This window comes from Colletotrichum orchidophilum (assembly GCF_001831195.1).
Source record: "Colletotrichum orchidophilum strain IMI 309357 chromosome Unknown Scaffold_7.1, whole genome shotgun sequence".
Classification (NCBI taxonomy): Eukaryota; Fungi; Ascomycota; class Sordariomycetes; order Glomerellales; family Glomerellaceae; genus Colletotrichum; species Colletotrichum orchidophilum.
The window spans coordinates 331,893-345,655 of NW_019172963.1; the positions used below are offsets into that span (position 1 = coordinate 331,893).

The 13,763-nt window shown below is 54.5% G+C and overlaps 3 protein-coding genes across 3 annotated transcripts; 2 read left to right on the forward strand and 1 right to left on the reverse strand.

Annotated features, from left to right (window-relative positions):
* Window positions 1-109: 109 nt before the first annotated feature.
* Window positions 110-2,219, reverse strand: CORC01_01397 (sulfate adenylyltransferase; the record flags this gene model as incomplete). The annotated part of the gene is made up of 5 exons (XM_022613052.1): window positions 110-1,305; window positions 1,384-1,532; window positions 1,593-1,775; window positions 1,840-1,867; window positions 2,051-2,219. The coding sequence occupies 5 exons, from the start codon at window positions 2,217-2,219 to the stop codon at window positions 110-112; spliced, it is 1,725 nt and encodes a 574-aa protein (XP_022480480.1).
* Window positions 2,220-8,391: 6,172 nt separating this feature from the next.
* On the forward strand, window positions 8,392-11,402 carry CORC01_01398 (transient receptor potential ion channel; the record flags this gene model as incomplete). Its single annotated transcript, XM_022613053.1, has 4 exons — window positions 8,392-8,692; window positions 8,743-8,763; window positions 8,829-8,883; window positions 8,933-11,402. The coding sequence occupies 4 exons, from the start codon at window positions 8,392-8,394 to the stop codon at window positions 11,400-11,402; spliced, it is 2,847 nt and encodes a 948-aa protein (XP_022480481.1).
* Window positions 11,403-13,224: 1,822 nt separating this feature from the next.
* CORC01_01399 (uncharacterized protein) lies at window positions 13,225-13,740 on the forward strand (the record flags this gene model as incomplete). Its single annotated transcript, XM_022613054.1, has 1 exon — window positions 13,225-13,740. The coding sequence occupies one exon, from the start codon at window positions 13,225-13,227 to the stop codon at window positions 13,738-13,740; it is 516 nt and encodes a 171-aa protein (XP_022480482.1).
* Between the last annotated feature and the right edge of the window lie 23 nt (window positions 13,741-13,763).

Consider the following 13,763-nt stretch of genomic DNA (forward strand, 5'->3'; position numbering starts at 1 on the left):
AACTCCGATATAATATATCCAACCATTTTGCGCTTGAGAGTCTACGCGCATCGCTCTACGCCGTAAAAATCACACACTTTGTCGTTCTTTGCCGCTCTCTGAACAACATTTACAAACGGTCCAGGAGGCCCTGGCTCTCGAGAAGCAGGACAATCTGGTGGACAATGGAGCGGACGGTCTGCTGCTCGAGGTTGACGACGAGGTCAGCCTTGGCGGGCGCCTCGTAGGGGTCGTCGACGCCGGTGAAGCCCTTGATATCGCCGTTGCGGGCCTTCTTGTAGATGCCGCGCTTGTCCGTCTTCTCAGCGTACTCGAGAGGGGTGGCGACGTGGACGAGGAAGAAGGGGCCGGCCTTCTCGATCAAATCGCGGGCCTTTTGGCGGGCGTCGTCAAACGGCGCGATCGGGGCGGCGATGACGGCGGCGCCGGCGCGGGTGAGCTCCGAGGCGACAAAGGCGATGCGGCCGACGTTCTTGTCGCGGTCCTCGCGGCTGAAGCCGAGCTCGGAGGACAGCTCGTGGCGGACCGTCTCGCCGAGGAGGAGCGAGACGGAGCGTCCGCCGCCCTGGTTGAGGGTGACCTGGAGGGCCTTTGCGATCTGGTCCTTTCCGCTGTTGAGCAGGCCGGTGAGGAAGATGGTGAAGCCCTTCTGGGCGGGGAGGGGGTTCTGCTCGCGCAGGACCTTGACGACCTCGGGGTAGGAGAACCAGGCGGGGATCTCCTTGCCGGTCTTGAGGCGGTTGCGGAGCTCGGTGCCCGAGATGTTGGCGGTGTGGGTGCCGGGAGCGATCTCGTTAGCGGGCTGGTACTCGTCGCGGTCGGGGATGTAGATCATCTCCTGGAACTCGACCATGGTGATGCCGAGCTCGTCAGAGTACTTCTGGACGGCGACCTGAGCGTCGTAGGGACCGTAGTGGTCCTTGCCGTTCTTGTTCTTGCCGGGGCCGGCGTGGTCGCGACCGACGATGAAGTGCGTGGCGCCGTGGTTCTTGCGAATGATGGCGTGCCAGATGGCCTCGCGGGGACCACCCATACGCATGGCCAGGGGTAGCAGAGCCAGGGCGGCCATGCCGTTGGGGTATCTGGGGAGAAGGGCCTTGTAGACACGGACGCGGGTGAAGTGGTCAATATCACCAGGCTTCGTCATGCCGACGACGGGATGGATGAGGACGTTAGCTTGTTGCGAACGGGCGGCGCGGACAGTGAGCTCTCTGTGGGCGCGGTGCATGGGGTTGCGAGTCTGGAAAGCGACGACCTTGTTCCAGCCGAGCTTCTCAAAGTGCTGCCTCAACTCCGCGGGAGTGACTAAATATTTTTTACACCCATCAGCCTCGATGTTCCGGCGGGACACGTTGGTGTGGTTGGAGATCGGGGTAAACTTACATCTAAGGTCGAGGAAGTCGTAGTGAGCAAGACGCTGGATAGCCTCGAGCTTACCACCGACGTAGAAGTCGTTGGTGTTAGTGAAAAGGTGCTTCACACCGGGGTGGGTGTCGTCGTCGCTGCCGAAGACCTCAATGGCCTCGACGGTTCTAGAGGGACATGTCAGCCAGAGCCAATCAATGCCTCCCAAAACAGATTGATAGACCTACCTGTCCGGCTTGTAGACATCCTCAACAGTGAGGATGGCCAGGTTGCGGTCGTCTCTGAGGTCGCGAAGGGTGATGCGCGCACCAGGCTTGATGGAGAGGGTGTCGATTTGCTGCTGGGAAACATCGAGGGTGATGGGCATGGAGAAGAGGTTGCCATCAGCGAGACGGTTATCCTTGACAACGCTGCACCAAGCATGTCAGTAATCAAAATCTCCATGGGGATATTTTGTTCGTGTCTTTAACGTACCCGTTGTAGTCCTTCTCGGTCATGAAACCTACAGAGATGCACCACAGTCAGTCCCGCTGTTCTTGGGCAAGCAACGTAATCGTGGGGATTTTTGCCCCTCCAAAAAAATCATGGCGGGGTCGCTTCCGCATCGCAACCCCACCACCGTCGTCGCGCAACGACGCAAAGGGGGGCCCTAGCAGCAGCAGCCCGAGCAGTAAACACGACGTACCTTCAAGGGGAGAGAAACCACCGTTGAGGATGAGCTCGAGATCACAGAGGTGGCGCTCGGTCAACAGGAGGGAAGGGAGCTTGTCAGCCTCGGCAAGCAATTCAGACTGGCGCGGCGCATCGCGGGCGAAAAGATCCTTGAGGACACCGCCGTGGGGAGAGTTGGCCATTGTGTGTATTGGAGGACGCGCGCAGCTTTAGAACAGGGCGCAGGTATTTGGGATCGTCGAGAGACACGCTCCAAACAATGTTCAGAGGGGAGAGAGAAAACACACAACGAATTGAGCCTGTAGCTTCTCGTCTTTGGGGAATATGGGTATAAAAAGGTAGGTGGGAGGGGATTCACGAATGGGTAGAAGAAACAGAAGGGCAAGCGGAGGAGGGAATCTGGCTAGGAGACGGGCGAGGGCAAAGGTGTCTTTTATTTTCCTCAGACAATGCGCAGATGCGGGCTCGGGCTCGACACGGAGAGAGACAAAGTCAGAAAGTGAGAGAATTGTCGCTCGTTTCCGGCGTCAAATCGGCCTTGCGTTGTCGCTGCTGGTGTACGGATACCCCGTTGCGCAAGGTAAAAATTGGAGGCTGTTTAGTTCAAATGACGTGATCGCTACCTTGCACATGTACCCTCCTTGGCGGCATGCCATGTACTCTTAATTACCAATGTTGGCTCTTTGTAGCCTTCGACCAGCCACGACTAAGTCATGTTCGCCACGATAAGTTACCGTAAGGCCCATCCCATCCCATCCCAATGGAGACTTGGTCGCGGTGCGTAGCCGCGGAAAAAGTCTGCTTTCTCCATGCTGTTGCATGTCTGACCCGGAGACTGACCCATGGGAGATCCATGAAGCCGTGGGGTCGCTGGATTGCAACGTCGCGGCTCGGTCTTCCGGCATCTTTTTGCGTCGGGACGGGTATTGGTAATAGTGTGATAGAACGCCAACATCCAGCCTGACCACTACAGCGTTGCGTCAGGGAGGAAGCAGAATCTCCATGAAACAGCGCGAGAACCCGCGATATCAGCATAACAAGCTCCTCACCAAGGCTCCTGGTCGATGGTTTGGCGGAACGAGGAATGCTACTACAAAATACCCCGCCAAATGTGGCTTGATAACCCCGATATCAACCATGAAGGAACCTGCGCCACGTTCTACCCTCATCCCAACTCCCGAGAACGCGCCATTGCAGGACAAATCGTGCCAGAAGCTGCAGAAACGTTGTCAAAGTTGCAATTCCGGCCTCATCTGGCGTGCTGGCGCCCAGACTCTTGGCTGCGAGCTAGATAACCATAACCTCAACTTGGAGAGCTCACCCAAGGGGTAGCTGAAAATACCAAGCGGATTCCGCCCTTGGCCGCCCTTGGCGCTCTGGTCATATCCAAAAATCATAGGATACCTGTAATTTATATCCTGAGAGACCGTGATGACATCTTGCGCGCCAACCCGGTGGTCCACGACAGCGATATGCCGTTCCTCGCTGAACTTCCAGTGTATAACTTGGGGCAGATCGTCTTAGACCTGAGGTCATTGCACGTGTTACAGAGTGTAACATTGACCAGTTCAACGTGGACCCGGTCCTTTGGATAGGCTTTTGACAGCAGCCTATCTAAAAGCTTGCGGATCGCGTCCACGAATCTCGTGTCTTGAGTCTGGCCATTTCTATCTCGTTGCTACGAAGTGGAATCGGTCAGCTCGGTGAGGGTGGTGGGGTCGCCCCGACGTCCGCGTCGATCGGCTGCGCGGTTGTCGGTAATCGGCCGCCGGCTGCCGGCTGCCGGCTGCGGGGTTAGCCCGATGTCGCTTGACACACCGAGATCCCTCGCTCCAGTTCTTTTCTCTATGCCGTGAACATTGATGACATTCCGTGTCCACTACTTGGCCACCGTTCTCCACCACCAGCCAAGTTCCCGAAGATCTTTAGCTGCGTAACTTTATTGGCCATTCGCTGCAGATGGTACTCTTCTTCGCGGGATCTTGTCCCCATGGATTTTCCCCCATCCGATTCCACACAAATGGGTATGGATCATCGAGAAGTGAAAATTTGGATGCCCTACACGCCAGACGCAAAGACCAAGACTGGATTCTCATAGCAGGGCTGCACTTTTTCGCGGTCTGGATTCGTGCGCGGTCTTGTGTTACTCTCTTACAATTCTGTGTTTGGGGGTGACTTTGCTCAAACTTATTTTCGTGAAAGTTGCCCGACGGGGATCTTTGGTTGTCGAACAACCGAGATAACAAGGAATCGTGCCGTTTGCTATTCCTTGACCTACATAGGTGTCTGTACTAAGAAAATTGGCATCCTGGTTTGCATTTGTATGCGTTGCCGTGTTCTTGAAACCGAGCAACGCACTCGCGTCCAAAGACAGCCAGGTATTGCAGCTTCAGTGAAATTCGACAATTTCCGAGCTCGTGAGCTTCTTCCGATTTCCAGGTTTCGCCGCCCGCCTTTTCATGAAGCCCTAGTCCATTCTACGATTCATCGACCAGATAGCGCCAGGTCATGTCTCATAGCACGCGGGCTCCTGACGGCAGTCAGCCGCATCTTGGAAGCGGTTCCCCCTTCACTTACGCGAAAATATCTGCCATCGAAGCGAGGGGAGCAAGGCAACTAGGCAACTAGCCACGTTCGCGGCTCTGCCTGATTCCACTTGAAGAATATTGATAGGGCCGCTGGATCCAACGAGTTCTACCCGTGCTAGTGATGGACGCAATATGGCCGTAGAACAAGATCTCTTTCTCGTTCAGATTCACAAGCCGTAAAGCTGCAAACTTGGCTTGAGCCAGCGATTGCAGGAAGGAAAAATAGGCCGTACCCCGTCCTATTCCTGTGAGTGGGAAAGAGAAAGAGAAGCATTGCGCAGAAGAACAAACGCTGGGCGACTCGATCATGTAGTGATATTCGACGCTCGCCCAAGCACTCTACAGCCATATTTGACAGCCGGCTTAGCGAATAATCATTTTCTTTATGTGGCATGCATGCTGTTGCAAAGTGGTGATGTCAGAGTTCCGCGCCTTCTCTACGCGGAGTCGGGGTGCCTGTGTGTTGAAGCCAACGCCAGACTAACGGAAAGTTGCTAAGCAAGGGTCTTGGGGACGGAAAACTCAGCTGGTGCCAGCATATCTTAACCGCAAATCTCTAGGCCACGTTCTTTGCCATCGACAGAGTTCGTGGCAGAAACGGTGAATCGGCTGGAACTGTCCAATTTTTGTTTTCAGCGACTATCGTCGCTGCCCCTCTGCCCCTGCTCCTGAGGGCCAACTACTCCATATTGCGTCTCCTAAAAGCTAGTACATAATTTTGAGTATCTTGCCTCGATTTGAGGCGGCTCTAGGGCACGCCGCCCCGAAACTTTACATCTCCCAGGCGCTCCAGAATGTAGCCAGACCTCGTGGCAGAAGTGCTTCTGGCCAATGGTGATGGACTAAGAGGGAGAGGGAGTCGAGTTGCAGACCACTGGACGGGAGATGGACACGCAGATCTGCGGTGAGTGGTAGCTTAAAACGTTTGGCCGCAGGGGGAATAGGGTACCCCGGCTCGTTTGGGAGAGGAAAGGATTGGATTGGGTGCGCATCGCTGGCAGGCTTTCCTGGTGGCTGGGGATGGACCTCGAGTGGAATGGGTTTCCCGCCGTGGTGGAGCAAGATTGGGGTTTGTTTCTCGAATGGCGAACGCAACGGTTGAGGAGGATTCGGGAGACGCTGCTCCCGCCCAATGGTACTGGTGTCTATCTCTTCGAGCGGTCGACGACTCGGAACGGATGTTAGGACGCAACGGAGCGGGCAACTGTGAGTAATGCTCAAGACGGCGTGCCTAATGTGCACGTGTAACGCCTGGCACTCCGGGAGAAGGCGGCAATACGGGTATGGGTTGTCTTGGGCGCCGAGACTTTTGGCGCCGCAAGCTGCATCTAAACTGGTAGCGTTCTGGCTCGGCGGCGATCAGTAGCTCGCCATTGACGATCCGGGTGGCTGGTTTCAGCCCGGCTAAAGCCTAAGAGTGCTTGGGACAAAGTTGGACTATTTGCATATATATCCAAATAGGTAAGTGACGGATTAACTCCGATGTGCCCGAGTTGATGATGGATGCATTTTGACAAAGTCAGCTCAGGGCCAACTAGAGTTTCTGAGTAGGAATGAAGGATTAGGATATTGGCGACCCAGAGAGAGACGGTAAGTTATGAGCAGGGCGGACGGGAGGAGTCCTCTCAAACGAGGAGAAATACGGAGCAAGAAGAGAGTTCGATACAGGCTCGGCCATTCGATGATTGATGGCTAGACGAGGGAGGCGAGACAAGATCGCGGTGCCGCCGAAGCCTGGGCCAACGGCCAGGTAAGAGCTCTTCCCTTTACGGCAGCCCGGTACGTGCATCGCCCAGAACAGCAAGCTGCCTTATCCGCAACCTACCTCTCTATCTTAGGTAAGCTTAAAGTGGACAAGCTAGGATAGAGTTGGTTAGCGAGTGGTAGTAATTAATGGAAATCCCATTGGATCGATTCTTTTTTGCGGTCCGACTGATCCGAAGACACTTTACCACAGGGCACACATTCCGACTTTCCAAGAATTGTTCTCAATAAGCCTGAACGTGAGGGTTGCACCAGGTATTCTGGCCTGATCATCACGCCCAAACGTCTACCCACCCAAAACAAGGGCGACCTAGTCACACCTGATCTCCGATGGCGCTGGTGAATAGGAATCGTGGAGGGGTGCAGCAAGGCATGTAGATAACACGCAGCCACCTGGTGGGAATTGGTATGTGGTTGCAGGTTGTTCCGTTGTTTGTGCGTAGAGTGACATGTGTCACTAGGGAATTGTGCTTTCAAGCTTGTTTTTCTGTCCGAGTGCTGCAGCAACTAAGTACGGATATTGCCGCCGTCGTCTCCTCGGGTCCGTTTTACTTGCACACGTTTTCTTTGTGTGCCCGACTAGTAAGGTAGCTTGAGATGGTTGGCTTGAAATGCCTTACAGGTCCCAATCGTTCGCAACTCTTCAGAGTGGTGAGAAGAGGCATTCGTACAGCTAAGCAGCAGTGAGCGCGGTGCTAATGCCATCCCAGCGCGATAACCCCTGCCCCCCCGTATCCCGGTTTCGACCAGTTTCGGGCAGGTCGACCTGCCAAGGAAACGCACTCGCACTCCAGCTGCCCATGTCCGTCGACGGTTTGCCGGTTCCAGGCCAGGGCCCACGACATGGCATTCCAAACCAGACATCTCAGGGTAGTCATCCGTAGCTAAGGTGGGTAAGGTGGTAAGGTACTCCGTATTCGTAGGTACATACCTCTGTTGCCGCCCGCCAGACAGGTACCACCACTGTAGAATCGTCATATGAATACGAGATAACCCTTCCTCAGAATTCTCCCCATCCACACTCGTCCATCCATTCATCCATGTTTACGGCCTGCCTGTGCCTCTCCTGTTCACTCCCCTCCTCTATCCTCTGCTCCTGCTTCTGCCTCTCCTCCTCTCCCTTCCAGCTCGCCTGCCAGCTTCTTCCCCAGACTATTCGTCTCTGATTCAGGACCCTGACCTGATCCCGCCTGGTCCGTCTGCGCAGCACCCGACCCGCCGTCTGCAACTGTCCGCTGTCCCGCCAGATTCACCGCTGCAGAGTGCAGAGTGCCAACAGACTGCAGCTTGCTCCCCTGTCTGAGAATCCAGAATCACGCCAGCGCCCTGCCAGTCCGGCCATCCTTACCGTCGGTTCTGTCGCCGGTTTGGGGACAATCTTGAATATCAAAGACAAAACCCCTGCAAGTCGAGTATTATCTTGCACCTGCCTCCCGCCGCTACGGACCCTTTTCGCCCCTACCTTACGGATACCTTGCCTCTCTTCTTCTGAGGCTTTTTCCAACGTGCGCCGTCAAACTACAATATTCCAACAACAACTACTTCTCCGCCAATCTTCACGACGACTTGGCTCGATTACCCATTGTGCCGTTCGTCGCCCCGGCAGAATATTGCTTCGACCTCGCGCAGAAACGTACTAGTCGCTCAAGATCCCAGTCGAGGCAACTCAAACAGCTCCATCTCGTCTCGGATAGGACCCTGAGCTCTCCACCATTCATCAAGGCACTTTCCGCTGCTTCGGGAAGCCCACCTACGATCTTCCGTGTCCTCCGAACCACGACCAAACTTCGCCCCAGCCAAGGCATGCGACAGCGTTGAATACCTACATGTCTCTTGCCATTGCTACCCGGCACTTCGTTCGATTCTCTCCAGACATCACCGCTCCAGCCACAACATAACCTGCCTTCGCTGTCTCGGTCTGCACACCCCTCAGCGTCCTTCGGGCATATTGGCCCAGGAGTTCTCGAATCGCCTGGTCGCTCCTTTGCGCCAACCGCCCACAATGGCCCGATTCGAAGGCTCGGCCTCACTCGCCACGGCCCTGCTCGTCCTATTCAGTTTCCTCGCTACGGCTTTGGCGGCCACAGAGACTGTCTATATCACTGGCTCAGACAAAGATGGCAATACCAAACAGCTCGCGGTCAATCGCAATCCCGGCCTCTACACTGGCGACTTTGGCGACTGTCTTGGAGGACAAAGTTTGTTCAATATCACAAAATTCGATGCCTCATACTACGCCGACAACATGACCGTACAGTTCCATCTGGACGGTACCACCAATATCAAGAACGAATCATTGATGAGTATGTTCAACCGGATCTGAACTGCCACACATGTACTAATTGTGCTGCAGTGCATATCAACGTCGAAGCTTGTAAGCTGAATCCAAAACTAGGGACGAACCTATACGCAAAGATGGGGTATGCTGACTTGAGGTAGACGGCGAGACAAGATTCGATATGAGCTTTGACCCCTGCATGACCAACATCGCTAGGTGCGTCCGAGTCTCTCCGGCTTTCAATGCGGTTTGCTAACCGTACCAGTCTATGCCCTCTGAACGCCAGCGTACCCATCGCTGCATTTGCAAGTTTCAGACTTACGCCCGCGCAGATTGACGGCATTCCATCGATCGCCCTCGATATTCCCGATTTCGAAGGTACCGCACGCATTCAGATCTTCGCAAACTCGAGTCGAACCCAGATAGGATGTTTCCAAGCCGTCATGCGGAACGGCAACAGCTTCTCCCATCCGGCAGCAATATCGTCGATACTGGGTGTCTTCACACTCGCCGCTATCCTGGCTTCTGCGGCGACCGCGATGTATGGTGTCAGCATACCTCATGTTAGGACACACTACGCTCATTCCCTTTCAGTCCTGGTGATCTTTGAGACCTACCAGACCGTCTTCTTCTCGGGCGCCTTGTCCGTCGACTGGCCCAGTGTCCTACCCGCTTGGTGGAGCAACTTCGGATGGGCTGCCGGCATGATATATAGCGAGAAAGTAATCAATTCGATCGACGGTTTCGCAGGCGTGACTGGTAATGCCAGCCAAGTAGGCGGTGCAGGATCGACTGTCATCAACACTGGCGGTGGCCTCATCCAGCAAATCTACGGGCGCTCGCTTGAGACTCTTTCTACCTCTTCTAGCAATGGCGCGTCCGTTCCGAATCTCGTGCAACGAGCAGCTAGGGTTTACAACACGAGCAATCCATACGAATACTACTGGGCAGGCGATCCCGTCGCTCCGGGCATGCCTACGCCTGGCAAATGGATTGGGTTCGCCGGAGACCTATCTGCCCTCGGCATCCCGGCCGCCGATGCTTTCACCCTTGGACTGATCTGGTGGTTGGTAGCCATTGGACTGGTTGCCGTCTCCATCATTGCGTTCAAGTTCATGCTCGACATGCTTGTTCAAGTAAAGCTGATCAACCAGGATCGATTCTTGTACTTCCGCAATCATCTGGGCGGATACCTTGCAGTCGGAGTTTTGCGCACCCTGCTCGTTTCGTTCTTTTCGTTGATGACACTGGCGCTGCTTCAGTTCAATATTCGCGCGCCAGCCGGGCCGACAGCTGTCGCGGCTATCATATTTATCTTCTTGCTCATCGGCGTTGGTGGCCTTGTAGCCTACGCTTGTTTTTTCCGCCTCCGGCTTGGCAAGTATGAAATGGGCCCCGACACAATCATATTTGAACAGGGCAAGCTCTTTGGCTCGATACCAGCGGTTGCAACAACGCGTGCCAGCGACATTGGCGAAAAGGAAACTACTGCAAAACGCTATGGATCGATACCTTTCTTCAAGATCCGATTCATTGACGACGACCCAAATCGGACGACGGTGCACCAAGACGAGGTTTACATCAAGCGGTTTGGCTGGCTCTCGGCTCGTTATCGTCGGACCAGGTGGTGGTTCTTCGCCTGTTGGCTAACTTACCAATTTATTCGGGCCTGCTTCATTGGCGGGGGAGCGCGAAGCCCCCTTGCTCAAGTATACGGATTATTCGTTTTTGAGATCATCGCATTCGTCGTTTTTGTTAAACTAAACCCTTTCGAGAGCCAGAGGAACACGTCGTTGGCGATCTGGATGCTGGGCATTACGAAAATCGTCACCGCAGGTTTCTCCATTGCCTTCTTACCCGCATTCGCTATTGGAGGCATACTCTCGACGGTTTTCGGCATCATCATCATCGTCGTCCAAGGGTTCCTTGTTGTTGCGGTCCTGATTCTCGTGATCCTGTGTGTTGTATCATCATGGATGTCACTTTATCGAAATCGCGAACAGTTTCCAGAAGCATTGGATGGGGTTCGCATCAAGTACTACGAACACATTCAAGCCAGAGCTACCGACCTCCCGCCACCACCGAAGCCAGAGCCGACGATACAAGAGCCTCAAGAGCCACCACAGCCATATTTTTCTGTCAATAGCGTTCGCCGGAATCGCAAGATTGAAGATGATGACGAGGGAGACCAGATTGGAGACATCATTCGGCCGCACAATGCTTCAGTAGTTCAGTTTGCGCCAGGGACTACCACCCGACGAATCCGGACAAACAGTGTCAGCTCGCGCTACTCAGTTGGTAGCTTGCCGCGCCGCGCAAGACCCCATCGCACCTCGTGGAGCTCAGCTGATTTTGCTGAATGGGATGCCAACAATAATACGGATCGGCCCGCATCGTCGCTTGCACACCGTAGCAGTTTCGGTCATCAGCGTAATGGCTCATTGAGACAGATGTCACACTCTGAGTCGCAGCCTGATCTTGCACGCTCAATCAACAACTCGCCGGCGCCTGCAAGATCCGTATCGATGTCGAACAACGAGCTACGTCGTCTCATGACTCCAACCGAAGAGGTTCCAGAGGAGAATGTGATGACGCCCGGACACATGGCTGAGCCTGAGAAACCAAGCGCCGCTAAATCTAATGATACCGCCATCTCTCCTATTCACGAGAGGGACGAGCATGAGACCAAGGAGGGAGATGCCTCTCCTTTTGAGGAAAACTCCCCAAAGGCTTGAGCTGCCATCACGAACATCAAAAACGAAATGGTTCCATAACCATACTGCATCAGAACTCGACACTACAAGCGTCTCCATTTCGATACCACGTCGATATTGGTTTTATTATTCTGGCATTACACTGCATAGATGGTCAAGATATTTGGCCTTTACGAACTTTCATGAGAAATGATTACCGGGCGTTGGCGGGAATGCTCATTTGAAAAAAGGACCCATCTTTATAATGGCACTAATGTGTGGAGTACAGGCCAGCCGGCTGTTACTCACATTTGGAACGTGCACATATTTGTGCGGCCTCTGTATGAGCCGCAGTACATGGATACACAGTTCAGCATAGAAATTGAGTTGAAAGATAGATATAGAAAACAGTATAAAGTCTTCACTTGCCTTCAAGCATATTTCTTGATCAAGGCACAAGCTGCTGATTAGATATGGGCACAAAGGCACACGCTCAATCTTCTGACTACACAGACAAGTTAAGAATTCGCTTGTGTCACCCACTCTCAGCCACAAATGTAAAAGCTCCCGAGAGATCCCAGCCGAAAAGTAGTGCAAGAAAGCAAGAGACTGTATAGAGAGCACCGCCACTTGTCCTAGCTCGGCTCCGCCACAAGAAGAGGCCGGGCACTCAGGGTGGCAAGCAATTAAGCAACTGCGGCGATGAAAAAAGCTTCGCTCATGCTCTGCGATGTCATGCAAACATGGGACGGGTGTTATAGAGTTGCAATGGTAGCAAATGATTCGCGCTGGTGATGTGGCTGATATTTGCGGGTTAGATACTGGGAATCAGATGAATTGCAACTCTTTCCATTTGGACTGGGGGGGGGCATCAACCGAGAAAACTAGGCGCAGTTTCCTGCGCGTGCCCTTGCTAGGAAAGGCCATTACTTCGGCTATCTCTCATGTAGATGCCGCGCTCCCCAATCCGGAGGCGATGGGCGGAACGCACTTCTCTCCAGCAACACTTGTTTTCTTGAAGCGTCAACAGCGGAGGCTTTGACGATTCGGTTTGGACCCGGGCGACTGGTGCCAAACCTAGGGATGGGCTTTTCGGGGCCATATTGATGCTCCACTTTCACCCGTCATCGAGTGCGGAGGAGCAACCCCGAGCATGTGCCCCCGACGGCAACAGTGCCGGGACCATACCCCATTCGGACCATAGAAGCGACTACCTGATTAGGCGGAAGCGAGTGCGAGCTAGGATGGGGGCACCCTGGACGTCAGCAACGCCGCCACTTACACTCTGGCCGTTCTTGCCGCCGGGCAGGATGAGGCACTATGAAGACGACGCGGGCGTTGAGACGCAGTATTCAATCACAAGAAACCGAATGGTATGGACGAGGAGAAACCCGTCGTCATCCAGACGAATGGGGGCGGGGTGAAAATCTGTCCGACACTTACGCGGTCACAGAAACATCCTACAGAGGAGGCTTTCGCAGCCACGCTTTCGTCTGAAGTTGTCCGTCGGACACCCGACGCGCACTGCCATTGCCGTATTCGCTAGATTCCCTTCACGGCTGCCAACTCCCAGGGTCATTGCTCATGTCATTCAGTCCGCTCCCCCCAACCCCCAACCCCCAACCCCCAACCCGACTCGGCCCCTCTCTGAGAACAGTTGACAGGTTTATATTAAGCTTGTCTGCCCTGCTCCCTCATCTCGTGTAAGGTCTCATCAAAGCATAGACTTGCGCAAGGCAGCTTCTTACCAAGCATCATCAGCCAGACCCTCAGCACGACAACAAGAGAAATTATCTTTCCCACTCCATTGGCAACCGTAATTCACACCAAACTATAACTCCCACCCTTCTAGACAGAACCAATCATGTGCTGCCGAAGACGCCGTGCAGCCCGACAAGCCTGGCTCGAACAGCGGGCGCTAGGAGGACGCGGCTGCGGCAGCCGCCACAATGGACCCGGCCCCGGAGGCCCGCCCTTCCGTCCCCCTTGGGCAGGAGGCGGTGGTGGCCCCCGCTTCGGCCGATGGCGAGACGCCCCCCAAGACCCGTTCCAAGATCGACAAGTTACCACTCCTCCTCCTCCTCGCAATGAACCAGCCACCAGAGACATTGAGAAAGGTGCCGTCGAGCCGACATTCAAAGACGTCGAAAAGGGTACGCCTTCCGCTCCCGCTCCCGCTCCCGAGCCCGAATCCAAGAGGGTGTCGTTCATGTCTGGCCCTTTTGGACGTTGGAGAGATTCTGTGAGGAGGTCCTCTTCGAACGCCACGTTGCCCCCTAGGTACACGTCTGGGGTCACCGAGGCTCCATACTGGGACACTGAGCAGGCGGGGCACAGGCAGTCGATGCCGCCGAATTACGATGTGGCTATCAAGAATTGAAGGAGCTGTGTCACGCGAGATAT